The sequence below is a fragment of the Sebastes fasciatus genome, chromosome 15 (genome assembly GCF_043250625.1).
Source record: "Sebastes fasciatus isolate fSebFas1 chromosome 15, fSebFas1.pri, whole genome shotgun sequence".
Taxonomy (NCBI): domain Eukaryota; kingdom Metazoa; phylum Chordata; class Actinopteri; order Perciformes; family Sebastidae; genus Sebastes; species Sebastes fasciatus.
The window spans coordinates 2,252,730-2,269,938 of NC_133809.1; the positions used below are offsets into that span (position 1 = coordinate 2,252,730).

Below are 17,209 nucleotides of genomic sequence, written 5' to 3' on the forward strand. Positions count from 1 at the left end.
AAAATATTCCTTCATTTATTGGCATTGCGGCTGATTTATATGAGATCACTTCTGATATTTGAATCTTATTTGTTTATATAAATATATATATATATATATATATATATATTTATTTCCTTTACTGCCACTTTCCACCTGCTTTATAAGATCTTATTTCTCTTATCAACCATCCTTATTTACTTATAGTAACTCATTTTTTTTATTCTGCTCTTACCTCCATGTGTTTATGTATTATGGACTCAGTGCTGCTTGATATATGCTCTCTTTTCTTATGTCATTTTTTTATTCTGTAAATCTTTTAATCTGGAAAGCATCAAAAGTGCTCTGTAAATAAAGTTATTATTAATGATAATATTCTGAATATTTAAAAAATAAAATGTGGAAGAAGATTGGGTTATAAAACTATTTAGAGGATTAAGAATAATAATTTTTATTAGTAGTATTTTTGTATGACTTTGCTCTAGTAGTTGCAGCATGGTCTGATGTGTTCTCGCCACCAGAGGGCGCAACCAGGTGAGCCACTACTTACAGAGTAACTTTAAAGTCTTGTGTTTGCTGACCTCCAGTGGTTTAAACTCCTCACCTTGCAGCAGTGACTGCGGCAAAACACTGCCTCTCAGTCTGCTGTTAAACAACCATTAAAGAGAGGAATCAGAGTCTAATCTTTTGTTAAATCCAGTAAAAACAAAGTGGAGTTTAGTTCAGACTCTGGTGAGGAATTAAACTGAAGCATCAGGAGCTGATAAATGGATTAAATACACACATAGAGACACACACAGTGAGAATGACATCAGTCCCACACTACAAAGATGTAGTTGTCTCTCTCTCTCTCACACACACACACACTGTCGTCACTATACTTTACGTCTGACAGTCACTTCCCAGAACCAGGCTGTGATCCAGGACATCCCGTGACTACACACACAGAGACGTACATTATAAAGCAAAGTTGTGTAATCTGAAAACAAACGTAATGCTCATGCTGTCAGATTGACAGTGTTTGAGTGTGTGTGCCCCTTAAAGGAATGTGATTATCATACAGTGGGCATGTCATGTCTGTAAAAGATTATTTAATTTCATGACGTGAACAGAAATCACATGTACGGATGTGCTGTCAAATAAACAACCCTCTTCGTTCCAGGTACTGAAGAGACCCAAGAACTAAACGCAGGAACTAAAAGACTAATTTGCACATGGCTGTTTGTGTTTGCAGCTGAAAACCAAACATAGACGAAGCAAATTAGACCAATAACGGATTTAAAAAGTCGACATTGAAACGCAATTTTCACACACAAGCAAACTGAAAACTCTTAAAAGCCTTTCTCCAAAATGTCAACACGTATTTTATTTTTCCTGCTCTCTCTCTGGTTCTAGTGACAGCCGGTGCTGGTTCACCGTGCGGGTGAAGCTGTAAACAAGTTGTCGCAGACGACAATTTATGTTTGATCAGTCAGCAACATTCAGGAGAGAGAACTCTGCCAAGAGACACTAAATACTGGTTCTTAAAGGTAAACACAGGTTAAAGGTAAACACAGGGAGACGTTCAGGTTCTGATTTCATAAGAAGCTTTCTGGGTTCGTGGACGAATGTGTGCTGTGGAAAAAGGGCTAAAAAGGGACAACACGTGTTCACGGCAGCGAGTGACTCAGCTACAGACAGGAAATAGAAAACATCCTCGCACGCACGCGCGCACACACACACACACACACACACACACACACACGCGCGCGCGCATACACACACACACACACACACACACACACACGCGCACACACACACACACACACACACACACACACACACACACACACACACACCGTCTACTTTCTCCTCCCATCAGTGTGACTCTGAGTGTCTGGATCTGCTACTGGATATAAGACTGCTGCTGCTGCCATGTTTTATTAACATACAGAGAGGAGAGGAGAGGAGAGGAGGAGAGAGGAGAGGAGAGGAGAGGAGAGGAGAGGAGAGGAGAGGAGAGGAGAGGAGAGGAGAGGAGAGGAGGAGAGGAGAGGAGGAGAGAGGAGAGGAGAGGAGAGGAGAGGAGAGGAGGAGAGGAGGAGAGGAGGAGAGAGGAGAGGAGAGGAGAGGAGAGGAGAGGAGAGGAGAGGAGAGGAGAGGAGAGGAGAGGAGGAGAGGAGAGGAGAGGAGAGGAGGAGAGGAGGAGAGGAGGAGAGAGGAGAGGAGAGGAGAGGAGAGGAGAGGAGAGGAGAGGAGAGGAGAGGAGAGGAGAGGAGAGGAGAGGAGGAGGAGAGGAGGAGAGGAGGAGAGGAGGAGAGGAGAGGAGGAGAGAGGAGGAGCAGCAGTCTCATTAAGAGGAAACATCTGAGTCACTGTAGTTAAAAATAAACACTCATCAATAAAAGATCCTCCACGTCGACTACATCTGAACAGAATAAAACAGCGTCTTTATGAATGAATGAATGAATGAATGAGTGAATGAATGAAAGAATGAATGAGTGAATGAATGAATGAGTCTGCAGCTTCTGTAACGTCTAATGTTTGATCTTCATGTTGCTAAATAACAGCAGGATGTTTGTCTTTTCCAGCAGCACATGAATGCAGCATCAGAGTTCTTGCTTACGGTTCCTCTGTGAGCTGAAAGGTTCTCTATACGACATCTGGAGCATTAATACAACATCAAACATCTACCTGTAAAGTTGTTAGCGTTGTCACCACCATCGGCTGCAAGTCGTCACCATGTGTGCACAATCTTGCATTTAGAACTTTTAAACTGTGCTGAGGAAGGGCGATGAATTAGTTTGAGAGAATGAGGTCGACAATGTTCGTCCATGTGACACTAACAATGTGTTACTCTAGTAGAGATAAATACTGCATATTATTATTAAGATGAATTTGTTTTAAATCCATGTAATAAAATAATATTGCAGTTAAAAACACGGCACATTGGTTTAATAATTAACTTTATTTTAAGAATCCTACAATTTAAAATAATTATTGGAACAAACAGAGAATATTTATGTAGTTCAGTGTTTCTAAATATAAAAATATAAGTGGACATTTAAGTAGAAAATGAATTTCAGAGATTGAGAGATTCACAAATTCTTGTGCAAACATGTATAAAATGTGATTAATGTAAATAAATGATGAAAGATAATAAAACAACCTAAGGGACATCAATAATAATAATAGTTTGTTTGTATTTCGGGGGTATTTCTCCTTTAAGAGCTAAAAAAAGACTGTTTAAAGGGTTTAAATTCTTCCCAGACGCAGTGAATCAGACGTGAAGAGGAGCTGCTCCGTCCATGAACCGGACTAATCACAGCCTAAACTTCTTCTCTTATATAAAATCCACTGGAGATGAAGAGGAGGAGGAGGAGGAGGAAGTTTGATGATGAAGACTGGAAACGCTGCACGCCGACTTGAGTTACATAAATAAATAAATGAAACTGTGTGACTTACAGTCATTACATAACAACAAGGCCACGGAGAGAGGAAGGGCATTATGGGTAATTTGGTGCCTGAGGTCAGATGGTTTAATTGACTGATGTCTTCATGAATTCAACACCGAGATGCATCAATACATGTTTGTCGATTATTTGGATCCCAAAGAAGTTTGAGAAGCTTTAACTTTGAGCTCACCATTCAGTGGCATCTTTTTCAGGCGTTTGAAGATTTAGAAAGATCCACATGTGGACAATCTGTGTGTCTTTTTTACGTCTCTTCTGTCCACCTGAGCCCTGTAGTTTTGCACCTGCAGTAACAGACACTTTAATCTCAGCTCTGTGGCCGTGTTTGATGCTTTAAGTCTCTGTTGTTTAGTGGGACGGCAGCCTTTACAAGCTTTAGAGGTTAATAAAACGAGGCCCAGATCAATAATATCAACAACAAAGTGTCCAGGAATTACAGACAGTAAAATACCAACAAAGGATGATAACGATTAATCGATGATCGATTAGTGAAATATAAACACCATGTAGTTAGATTCTAGATATATGTAGGATGGAGGATTTTCAAAGCATGTGTCAGCAGGCCATGCCGGACCAACACGCTGAAGGTGATGCAACAGAGATGCAGCGTCAGAAGCTGCAGCCGTGCGTCAGGTATCCATGCAAAGCCATTTGCATTAAATGTGTGTAATAAAAAAAAGGAGCAGCGCTGTAAGAAAGACTTTAGATGTAGCACACAGGTCAAAGAGCAGGAGTAACCCTGTCTACCTTGAGCTGCACCAGGTGGACGTCCACGTGTCTGTTGTCGCTGTCTTGTCCCACAGAGTGCGTGAGCTGCGTGACTCTGTCGCTGGTCGCTCTCAGCCACGTCTCGATCTCCGGCAGGTGGAGGACGACCTTCCAGTCGGCTCCCGTGTGGAGGGGCGGAGGTTTCTTTGACCTGAAGCAACACATGTGGCACGTGAGATAGATGGAAAGACTTAAAGCTGCACTAATCAGTATTTTATATACATTAAATGACAAATGACTGCATTACAACTACTACAAATGATCCCCCGACTCTGCAGTTACCCTCAGCTCTACTGACTGAATCGTTTTGGTTTTACCTAAACCAACAGGATTTGATCTAAAGTGTTGGACGCAACCTTTATTACTTGAGATGTCTACTCACAACCTTTTTGTCACAGGTTGCATGAAGTTCAACCAAAGATTGATGTTCCCATCTCAGAATGTTTAATCTGAATTAGTTTGTAGAGTCCCAAAGAGGCAAAGCTATCCAGCATTTCATAATAAAAGTAGATTTAACATTACTGTACAGTAGAAGATTTACTTTGCAACTCTTTAGAGGAAAAGACACAGAAGTGAAAAGAGAAGTTGTTACCTGTGGGAGGGGTCTCTGCCCAGGTGAGCTCCTCCCCCGGTGAGGCTGCCTCTGCTGGGGCCCGGCCCGGGCGACGAGGCCCCGTCCTGGGACTGATGCTCCGGGTCCAGGCTGACAGCAGCAGGGGAGGTGGAGGTGTCGGGGTCCAGGGTCGGGGTGACGGAGGTGACCATCGGGGACGGAGGCTCGGGGGCCACGGGTGAGAGAGCTGCGATGCTCATGGTGAGAGAGAGAGAGTTACGGGATTCCTAACGTGGGTGGTCGAGCCTCATTGGACTAAACTGGAGAGAGAGAGAGAGAGATATGGAGAGTATATGTAAATATGTATATATATAAAACAAGTAAATATGTTTATGTTAATCAAAATACAGAGAATCAGAGAAGGAAGAAACTCGGAAAGAAGACCTTTCAGTCTTATTTCTGATGTCCAAACGTGGAAATACACAAACACACAGATATGAATGTCATTGTGACCTTCACACGCAGCAGGTGAAGTGATGAAACAGCTGTTCAGCGCCACACCCACACAGGTGAGGAGAGAGGATGAGTCACATGAACAGAGAAGACAAACAGGAAGTTAACTGAGTAGGAAACAAAGGTCGAGTACGACAATCAGATCATTCCTTCATTGAGCACGCCTTCAGAGATCTGCCTTTCTGTTTTCTGATTATGAAGCTTAGTACAAGAAGTTCATCAGAGATAATTAAGACAATGAATGAACAGCAGCTTAATCTCGTTATTCCTCCTCTGTAACTTCCTTCCTCTCCGCTGCTCTTCTATCTTCCTGCCTTTTCTTTATTCTCCATCTCTTTCCAGTCTTTCCTTCATGTTTCATCCGTGTCTATAATCTCTCTTTCTATGTATTTTTCACACTGACACCTGCCTCTCCTTCGCCCATTCATCCATCTCTCCCGTTCATTTGAAGGACCCTAACTTGGTGGTGTTACGACACAGCTCGCTATAGGGTTAAAGGGAAGCAACAGAAAACCAGATTTTCTTGGTAAAATAAAGTTATTTTATTCACGAGCGGTTGGATTCTTTTCAACAACAAAAGGAGATGAGGCAGACGAAAGGAAAAGGGGCTTGTGGGTGCTGTTAAAAATCAAATAAATAAATAGAACAAAGAGAAGACTCTTAAAATAGGAGCTAGGAATCAAACTTATTATAAAGAAAACCGAATAGAAAATAAAACCTCATTAACTAACTACTTATTAAAACAAAAAAATACAATTATTATTATTAAAACAAACAAAATAACAATCCTACCGTGTTGCAGTCAGTTATTAAAATCTAATCGGCCCACTTTCCCCATCTACTAGTCGAGTACACACCCAACCAGAAGTTGCGTTTGAATCAATGTAAGCAACTTTTGATGTGATTGCTGGCTAGCAACAGCTCAGCCTTCACCTCTGACTGATGTCAAACTTCCACAGAAACGCTTTGTCTTCCTTCAGACAACTCTCCTTTATTCTTGCCTTTGTTTGCTAATGAAGTGGAGACATGAAACTTCGGGAGAAGAGCAAACATTTAGGGCTGGAGTTGAAACAGCAACTTGTTTCGCTGGATCTTCGCCTCAGTTTGTGCCAACGTGTACATAGTGCTTCATTTTGAAGCTCATTGTAAATGAATGAGTAGTAAATGAAAGTTATGAAATTGGGAAAGTACTAATGTAACTAGTGTTAAACTAAACTAGTTGTCCAAAGGTGGATTTTATTGCTTGAACAAATTGCTGACTGAACATTTGGCACTCAGTTTATGCTTCTCATCAGAACACATTATCTCCACGTAATTCACCTTTTGGCTCATTATGGTGTCATTAAAAAAACGATAAGATGTCCTAATTGACCATCAGAGCAACAAACACGGTGACGACATGGACAGAAAACAACCTGATATATTCTATAAATGCACTGTGGGCTATTAGTTTACAGTTCTAATCTCTGGCAATGAAACACGCCCCGGCTCTACGACAGTTCATGGTTCAGCATTTATGGATCGGCAATGATCTCTTACAAGAACTGCACAAGACAAACAAGGAAATGCAGTCTTTTAAAAGGATGCCCAAACATATAAGAGCCGTACAAAGAGAGAACAGCTACAGAGAGGAACAGTGGAGATGCTGGGAATACTGAATACTTGAGAAATCTGCTGTTTCCCTTGAAGAGGAAATGGCTTCTTGGTCGGAGGATCTCCGTTGTCCTGTCTGCCGTGACATCTTTAAAGATCCCGTCCTCCTGACATGCAGCCACACTTTCTGTAAAGCCTGCTGGCAGCGGTGGTGGCCAGAGAAATCAACTCACCAGTGCCCAGTCTGTAAGACACAATCTGTGTTATACGATCCACCTCGAAACTTGGCACTAAAGAACGTGTGTGAGGCGTTTTCAGCGGGGCGAGTTCAGAGAGGCTCTGCAGCTCTGTGCGGTCTGCACTCAGAGGAACTCAAACTCTTCTGTCTGGACCATCAGGAGCCGGTTTGTGTCATCTGTCTGCACTCCAGCTCTCACACAAACCACAGCTTCAAACCCATCGCTGAAGTTGCGATGGATTACAAAGAGGTGCTTCGGGTACTCCTGAAGCGCTTACAGGAGAAACTGGAGCTCTTTAACGACATTAAAGGAAACTTTGATCGAACAGCTGAAGACATTGAAGTTCAGGCTAAGGACACGGAGAGGCAGATTGACGGCGAGTTCTCGACGCTTCAGAAGTTTCTCAAAAAGGAACAACTGACGAGAATCGGTGCAGTGAGGGAGGAAAAAAGGCTGAAGAGTCGGGTGATGAAGGGGAAGATTGAGGATCTGAGTGTAGAGATAGCTGATCTTTCAGACACAGTCAGAGCCACAGAGGAGGTGCTGAGAGCTGAAGATCTCTCATTCCTGAACAACTACAAGACTGCAGCTCAACTAGCCGATAGCTTCCAGGTGAATGATCCACAGCCGATCGCAGGAGGTCTGATAGACACGGCCAAACACCTGAACAACCTGCCCTTTGCCATCTTGGACAGTATCAAGAAGATGATCCCGGCGTCAGAGGTTCTGGACCCAAAAACGACTCCCGAGCTGCTGCGGTGCCATCCTAAGAATCGAGATACTTCTAACGACAGCAGTGCACTCCGGAGTACTCTGCAGTTTACTGTCATACCGCCAAGAAGGATCGAGACTCAAGGACTTAATCGTACAGGTTACAAGCCAATTATCCCACCAATCACAGCTGTTTTAAACAGGTATAGTGAGAGCAGACACTATTATGACGACGACGATCTGTATGGCTAGATATACACAGTAGATCCAAGAAAAACTTCATCTTAATGTTTATTTAAACCTGCCAGTTTACGAGGTAAATCTTTAGAACTCCATTTATTATTTACATCGATGAGGATACAGTAGAATAAACCCTTCATGAGGGTAGGACTGTTGTGTTAGGGTGCTTTCACGTCATGGACAGAATCAAGAAAATCATCCCAGCGTCAGAGGTTCTGGACCCAAAAAATGACTCTCAAACTGCTGCAGTACGACTGCAGTACGACTGCAGTACCGCAGCGTGTCGAACCGGCAAGAAGGAATGAAACTCAAGGACTCAACCTTTACAGGTTACAAGCCAATTTCCCCACCAACCACAGCTCTTTTAAAAAAGGTATAATGAGAACATGCACTATTATGATGACGACGATCTGTATGTCTAGATGTACACAGTGGACTCCAAGAAAAACGTCATCTTTTGTTTAATGTTCATTGTTATAGAAAACTGTGAGGTTGACATTTGTGGTTTTGAGTGAAATATCTCAACAACTATGGGATGGATTGTGTTTACAATGTGGTTCAGACATTTATGTTCCCCTCAGGTTCTTTTGCACTTCTTGAATGTTTATGTAAAGCACTTTGAATTGCCCTGTTGCTGAAATGTGCTATACAAATAAAGCTGCCTTGCCTTGCCTCAGGATGACTTTTCATAACGTTGGTGATCCTCTGTCTTTTAGCGCCGTCATCAGGTTAACAATTTAATGCGTCCAATATTTTAGTTTATGACCAAATACCTGCAGAACTATTCCCATCAGCCTCAGCTCTACTTTGCTGTTACTGCTAATTAGCAGATGTTAGCATGCAAACACGCTAAAGTGAAATGGTGATCATGGTAAACATACCAAAGAGTAAAGAAGCAAAGAGATGAAACTCCTGTGAAGTCGCAATTTTGGACTGAAAACGCTTATTATATCTATAATATTTTATTGTTCACCACACATTTTGGTAGAATATGACAACAGAATAGAAATAATGTTGTTTTACTTTTGCACTTTGTAGGCGGACGGTTTACTGGCGTCCGGTAGTCGCTTTCAGTCCAAAATGGCGGAAGCGTAGCTCTGCTGCTGATGTTGCAATGGAACGAACAATCGACTTTCATTTCTCAGCAATACTCGTTCTTTGGTTATACCTGCTAAACATCAGCAAAAATGTTCTCACTTTGCAGATATAAAACTTGATTCTCCCAAAATACAAATGCAAAAAAAGTACAGAAAAATAGGCGTACCTCTCCGTTTGCACGGGCGTTTAAAGACATACAGTAATAATCCCATATTTTAAAACCAGATGGAGTAATCTACACGGTTCCATACGTGGAGGCAGAAGTTCAAACATGAGGTCGGATGAAAACAAACTCTGTCGTACTTCTGTCTGCATGAAGGAAACAAAACCTCTCTCTTCTCTTCCCAGTGTTTTCTCACACTTTCTCTCTCCGTCTCTCAGACATGGCTGACACAGCATGGCACTGCACACACACACACTGTCCATGTGTGTGTGTGTGTGTGTGTGTGTGTGTGTGTGTGTGTGTCTGTGTGTGTCCTCCCCTTCATCTCAGCTGTAGCTTTAAATTCTTTTCAGCGCCACCCGACGCAGCGAACAGACAAATAAAATGTTTTATTCATACCCTCTTTTCTCTGAATAAAATATGCATCCAGCTCCCCGTTCAGCCGTCTGCCGCTTTCAGCATTCATTTCAAACCAACAGAGAGACGTTCCGGGGGAAAATAATAGTCCAAAAACAAATATTTCTTATTAATTTCCTGAATTAAAAAGTTAAGATAAACATCGACTGTTAAAAAAAAAAGCTGCAGCTTTAAATCAGGTTTTATTAAATATATATATATATATCTATATATATATATATATATATAGATATATATATATATACATATATATATATATATATCTGTTAATGTAATTTAATAAATAAAATAAACAAATGAATAAGTTGTGGTGCAAATATACAACATAAATATAGAGCTGCAATGATTAATTGATTAGTTGTCAACTATTAAATTAATCGCCAACTATTTTGATAATTGATTAATCAGTTTGAGAAATTCTTTTTAAGCAAAATAAATCTAAATTCTCTGATTGCAGCTTCTTCAATGTGAGAAAATAATTGACAAATTAATCAACAATGAAAATAATCATAAGTTGCAGCCTTAACTAAATAGACAATTAATAGAAGAATAAGTACTTATAAATGTCTATAATACTCCAATTTCATTAATTAAACTATAATAATTAATCACCAAACTGTAAAATAAATCATTATCTACTTTTAATGAAAATAAAAATTCACAACTTTTACTAAAAATAATTAAATAGTTGTTTATGACTTTTTCCAGTGAACGTTTTTGTTTACATATTAAAGGTTGGAGATGGACGATAGTTACTTTGTTCTGTTTAAATATCAGAATCAGAAATCATTTATTCAGGGGGGCGTTACAGTTGCTCTTATATACACATACAAGAAATGTAAGAAAATAGAAATTAAAGGAGTCCGTAAAAATGTAAATTATATACATAATGCTACAATATATGTAAAGAAATATAAGTATTTAAATTAAAAATAAGAAAATGAGAATATAAGAAATATGTAAAATGAAATACTTGCATTAAGACGTGCAATATATAACAAATAACCACAGTGAGAATAAGTAAATACAAAATGCTGAGAAGAAATGCTTATAAATTAATACAAAATAAGACGTAGATGAGTTATGAAGCTATTTAAATCTAATTAAAAAGCTGATTATAGTCAGTATATTTGGTCTTATTGTTCTCCAGAGCAAAACAAAGATTTAATATTCACAAAAAAAATAAAAATTGTGGTTGTTACTGAATAAAAAATGTACAACTTTAACTTCTACAAGAGCTGCATGTATTGATTTACTACTAAGTTCAATAACAAAAAAAGAAAAAACAAATTATGCCCACGCCATCAGAAAAAGCGTTGGCTGCAGTCAAATCCTCTCTGTGTATTACACCGACCACAGCGTGACCCAGTAACCAGCAGCAGTCAGTCAGTCAGTCAGTCAGTGTGTTGCAGTGACTCAGGCTCTGTATTGATCAGCATCAGCATCAGCAGCAGTGAAGCAGAGAGAACGATGTCAGTAGATCAGCAGAACAAACAGCAGTCAGTGATAACCTCAACCTGCCTGACAGGATTAATGACGATGGCCCAGTTCAGACCGGTTCAACCGAGGACGGGGTGAGAAGGAGGCTGTGTGAGGGAAGCGTGACGAGCAAGACGATCTATGACGCCGTTCACATCCAGTGTGTTTCAATCCCCCTCACATATACAGTACGACCACCTGCTATCAAGACCGTCCTACGTCACATGATGACACCTGAACCAACTCCAGTAGCTGATAAACACAGTGAAAGCTAGTAAGTAGGCCCCGATCCTCGTTCTTTCATATGGCGATACAAAGTCCGATCCGATATGGTATCTGGCACATTGAAATTTACTTTGGCACACCTTATTTTTCAAGGGTTTCTGTATTCAAATACTGGAGGTCCTGGTTCAAATCTATTCAATTTATAAGCTTAAATTATTGATAAGATATGAATGAAAGTTTAAGTGGAAGGTTCAGACTCCTAAAACTGATGTGACGAGCAGCTGATATGACCTAAAGTCTGCAACGTTTATCATTTTAACCGGTGAAAGCGCCGGTCAGCGCCGGCTAAAACTAACAAAGCTGCTACCTGAATGTTTAGTACTAAACTCTTTGCTGATGAGAAAGAGAAAGCAGCTTGATGGATCTGTTTATTCTGCAAACCGGGGCAAGAATACCTTTATCACAGAGTATGAATATCTATTTGGCTTGATGAATCATTTATATTTAATCATATTGAAAATCTCATCTCCAAACTGTGGAGAGAACTCAGATGTTTGTACAGAAACAGATCCAGCTGTGAATTGTAGGTAAATTCATGCAGTCTTTCTATTAGTCCCAGATTATCGTGATATAAATCCTATGACTTTCACCATTGCTTTCTGTAAAACACACTTGGTTGGTCTTAAACACCTGTATCTTTTCATCCATGAATCCCTTACTGGACATTCACCACCCTACGGTATATAAAGCTTCACGTCCCGCAGGTTTATTCTGAACTGGGAAAATTTAGTTTTTGTGCACCAAACACACTGAATCATCCGGAACACATTCACAAGATCGACACTCTAACTACGCCGGACAATTCAAGACGATGTGCAGCTGTGTTCACTGATTACTGTCCTCTTTTGTGTGGATTTGTTTACCTCTGTGTATTTCTCTGTATCTCAACATCATTGCAAATGATTTTCAATGCTTAAATAAAAGTCTGAATGAATGAACATGCACACTTTGTAAATTTCACTTGCATATGAAAGCAACATGTTCATGAAGAAGAGCAGCACTGCAACACATACTGTATGTTGTTTATCCGTTTGCACGAGTTTTGCAGACCACTGAGGTTCTTCTCTAAAACACTTAGTCCAGACTCTGGATTAGAATCAACCCTCGATACCGACCCACATCTCTGCTAGTAAGTGGACCTTTGATGTTTTAATAAAAGTCCAAACCCTCTTAAACTGACTCCTCGAGTTCCCCCAAGACTGAAAGCAGTGAGAGGCTGAGCTGTAATCCTCTGCTGTTCAGACATCATTATTAATGTGCATAAACTCTGGGCTGAGCTGCTCGTTAATGTTCAATATCGGCAAACTGCTCAGGCCTAAAAACATCATTAATACACAGTAGATTCACACAACCTGAAGAAGCTCAAACTGGCTGATAAAATGTCTTCAGTTGGACTTGTAAAATAAAACTATTCAATATTTCACAGGACGGAAATCTGACAAAAATAAACTTTGTGAAGCAAAATTCTGTTTCATCCATTTAATCATGTTTTTTTATTTACTTTCTCACTTCCTCATTTTGTTATTTATAAAATTTTAATCCAATTTATTCAATTTATATTTATGCATTTACTGAATTTACTCACTATCCTTTAAAAACTCCTCTTCTCTTCTTAGAAATAAACTCGTCTCTCTTTCCCTGAAACATTATACTGAGTGTTAGAAAAGCCCTTCCTGTCTGTGACGCGTGTCAGGATGAGGTCATCGGGCAAAAACAGACATGACATCATCATCAGCATCACCATGACCTCATCAGCCATGTGGCCACAGAGAGGGAGGGGAGAGAAGAGGAGGAAGGGAGGTGAAGAGGACAAGAGATGATGATGCTGACGATCATCATGAGAACTGAGAACTATGACAGCCGTTACGATGATCACATGACTCAGATCAATAATTATTATTGATGTGTGTGAATCACCACTCTATAATACTCCAGGATCATTACTGTAATGTAGTTTTAAGTCACTGTGACTCACATGCACAGTATAATTTAATAAATCATGTCTTAAACTCATTGCACCCTAGCTTAACCGCTGCTACTTTTCTACTGTTGTATTTTATTTATGTTTTAACTTCTAAGTACTCTGTAAGCTATGTTAGTTAATTGAAAGTTAATTTTTGAATGATATTGAGAGCTGAAACTACATTGCACTGTATGTTTTCCTGTAGACAAACTGTACCTTTTTGCATATCCAGCTGACCTGCTGAGCTGATTAGAAGACTTAATTGGGAGTTATTTAATAAGACGTGCACCAACTGAACACGGTTTACATTATTCCTATAATTAGTGTCAAAGTACACAGTTATATTTACATTTAAATATCACATCCTATCTAGGAAAATATTACTCAATAAATCTCTATTCTAACAAGACTTTCATCCAGCAGTAAGTTTTCACATACGTCTCGATGTTTAAGTGATTTGCGTCCTTTAATACAACATATTTACTCGCTCCACTGGCTTCCAGTTCACTTTAGAATCCATTTTAAGCTCTTGATGTTTGTTTTTAAAGCCATTAACGGCCTCGTCCAACCTTATTTGTCCGAGATTTTAACTCTCCGCGAGCATAACGGGGCTTTGCGGTCATCGGGGTCGACGTTTTTTAGAAGTCCCATGGTCGAGGTATGAACTGCGAGGTGATTGTGCTTTTGCTGTCGCTGCTCCTAAACTATGGAACAAGTTACGCCCTGATATACGCACTGTCACTAGTACCTTTTAAATCTAAGCTCAAGACTTTTTTATTTAGATTGGCTTTTAATACCTCGTAGCGCTGTGACATTTTTCCTGTGCTTTTTATGAGTTTATGATATGTTGTGTTTTTATTCCTGTTATTTCTTAACGTTAATGTAAAGCACTTTGGGTACCTTTTGGTTATTGTAAAGGGCTATACAAATAAATGTTGATTGATTTATATTCTATTGATACAACATGGATTAATTATGAAGGACTTTATCACTCTAAATGGAAACAGGAGTAGAAAAGAGACGGGTACGACACCGACTCCTCCTCTTCCCTCCGTACCGATGCAACAGAGCTGAGTTCACGTTCACGACTTAATTAGACAGTAAATAGGTCATTTTCCTGCAGAGATGCCAACAGGGACGTAGGCTGGACACGTGAGCGCACTATCACACACATGCATACAGAGTATAAACACACACACACACACACACACAGAGTAAATAATGCTGTTTGTTTGATGTCCACACAGATCATTGGACTAAACTCACATCGAGGTGCCAAAATTAATTCAGATTACAAAACGAAGCTCACAAATCAAACACTGACCAAACTCCCACCGAGTAGGTGTGACAGTAAATATATATTAGCATGCAAAGTTAATATAAAATGACTCAGACTGATCAGAGATTAAAAATAGATCACTGCATCAGAGTTAACTGATTTAGAGATAAATCAACCTGATCAGAGAGTTAAAGACACAAACAGCTGAAACTGCTGTTGAAGCTGTTTGAGGTAAAGATTCAGACATTATTCACAAACATCAGATAGCTCCTGATTAAAATACAGACAATTCTAAACTATTTGAATTCAGAAAACACACTAAAAACATCCACTAAATTATAGGCCAGTTTACTATACACACTGTGCCTTAACGTCTACTCTACATATCACCCATCTAAAAGTGTTGTCTTTACTTTCATTACACTAAAGTGATGCAATCTTCTGAACTTACCAAACTGTTCTATTATTTGTCTTTACCCACCTGGTCATTATATCCACATTAATATTTATTTATGTATTTATTTATTATTTATTATTTATTATTTATTATTTATTATTTATTATTTATTATTTATTATTTATTATTTATCAAAAATCTCATTGTCTAAATATGTTGTGAAAGCACCAATAGTCAACCCTACAATATCGTCGCAATATTGATAGATCAAAAAAATATCATATTTGATTTCCTCCATATCGCCCAGCCCTAATATCTATAACAACACATGCATATACTGTACATAACCACCCACTTCATGTATATAATCTACTTTACCCACACAATATTTAGTTCTTTGCATTAAAGGGACTGTTTGTAACTTTTTAAGCGTATAAATGTACCGGGTCGGGACACATGCATGCTCGCATATGCGCGCTCGCGTGTGGCCGGAGCCTCTCCTCCTCCGCCTGCCTGCCTTCACTCAGACAGCACGCGCATTCTCGCGTTCTCGCTCCACCTCTAGACGTGAACGCGCGCTCACTCCACACTGCAGAAGAGTTAGTTTAGCTCTGAGAATATCCCAATATCCCGTGTCTTGTGAAGTGACGGGGCTCCGCAGAGAGAAACGTTATCGTCTTGTTACCGACCGGGTGCCGGTGTCTCCCTGCTCTCTCCGGCTGCGGGCGGAGACGAAAACGTTACTCGCTGCAGAGCCCCATCACTTCAGCCTGCGCTGAGGCAGGAAAAGCCAACACTAGGATCAGATCTAAATCATGTTCATGGAGAGACCTTCGTCTGGTCAGCTAACATTACTGCCGAGCAGCTGAAATATAGAGTGATATTGTGCTTTTAGCTGACGTGTGTCGCCTCACTGTTTTGAGCGATGCTCCTTCATGTCTATTTAGAGCGAGCACAAGCGCGAGCCCGACGCTGACTTTCGTTGGTTTCACGGCCACAGGTGTCGCTGTTAACAAGCATTTCTGAAAGTTACAAATAGTCCCTTTAATTGTATTTGTTAACTATAAATATAGAGTTTTTAGTTTTTTACCTCTCTCTGTTCAGCTTTGTAGTCCTTATTTTTAGCTGTATGTGTATTTCTATCTTCCTGTAAATTGTTCTGAAAGCAACTTAAAGGTGCTAAATGCGAGATTGGGAGCATTGCTATTGCTTCCACACAGCTCTCGGTGGCTCGCAGCTAACGGCGTCATCAGCTGTAACCGCTGTATGAGAGCCGTGCAGAGTGGCGATAACTAGCGTTTAACGTTTGATTCTTTTGTTAAAAGAGAAACAGAGTTGTCCAGAAAACAATGTTTATGTCTCAAGTAAAGTAAAGTCACCACCTCTGTAGTTAAGACTCTTACTGTCAGTCCTTTTGTGTTACCGTATGGTTCAGTCTATCACGCACAAACACACACTATTACATACAGTACAATCCTTTAATCTGTGTGTGTTTTAAACATCTCTCAGTTTCAGAAATCATCTTGTTGAACATCCTCTCTGACGTCTAATCCTCACTGATCTCATGATTCGAAGCTCGCCGGCTGTTTGTGAATCGTCAGTCTGGAGTCCGACAGGAGACGGTTTACACGGCGACACACGGCATCTGATTCATCCGTCTTTTGTGAGATTAAAGCCCAGATTAAAGACACACTGGGAGAGGTCTTTATGTATCACAGCAGCTGTTTTATCAGAGTGACACTGAAGCAGAGAAAAAGGGGTTTCTTCCACTTTAATCGAGATGCTGCAGATTCTACAAATGATCCTGGATTGAAGCTTCAATGTGTGATTTTATTTCTCTTTAAAGAGTCCTGCCTTTCTTCCGTTGGTGATGTTCACATCGGAGATTCATTTTGTGGCAAATTTATAATTTAATTATAAAAACTACTGTATCTTACATCAGCTGGGACGGCTTTGGTACATCTACATATTCAATGCAATTGCTGAATAAAATTGCAAAACCCCATTTTTTACAACCATCTCTCCTAAAAACTGTTTATATATCATATCACACCAGATCATATCAAGAGTATCGGGTAGC

At 39.9% G+C, this 17,209-nt stretch overlaps 2 protein-coding genes across 3 annotated transcripts in view; one reads left to right on the plus strand and one right to left on the minus strand.

The window, feature by feature from the left end:
• Window positions 1-17,209, minus strand: part of akap6 (A kinase (PRKA) anchor protein 6) — a 420,277-nt gene that overhangs the window by 385,860 nt on the left and 17,208 nt on the right. For both annotated transcript variants that reach the window (XR_012597348.1, XM_074661221.1), the window contains exons 2-3: window positions 4,792-5,072; window positions 4,179-4,350 (exon numbers count right to left, since the gene is read on the minus strand). Coding sequence is in view for 1 of the 2 variants with exons in the window: in XM_074661221.1 (XP_074517322.1) it covers window positions 4,179-4,350; window positions 4,792-5,012 (393 nt within the window). In the remaining variant the exon portion in view is untranslated. The remainder of the gene's footprint in view (window positions 1-4,178; window positions 4,351-4,791; window positions 5,073-17,209) is intronic.
• Window positions 6,870-8,889, plus strand: LOC141783443 (E3 ubiquitin-protein ligase TRIM35-like). The gene is made up of 2 exons (XM_074660752.1): window positions 6,870-8,629; window positions 8,726-8,889. The coding sequence occupies exon 1, from the start codon at window positions 6,960-6,962 to the stop codon at window positions 8,058-8,060; it is 1,101 nt and encodes a 366-aa protein (XP_074516853.1). The 5' UTR covers window positions 6,870-6,959; the 3' UTR covers window positions 8,061-8,629; window positions 8,726-8,889.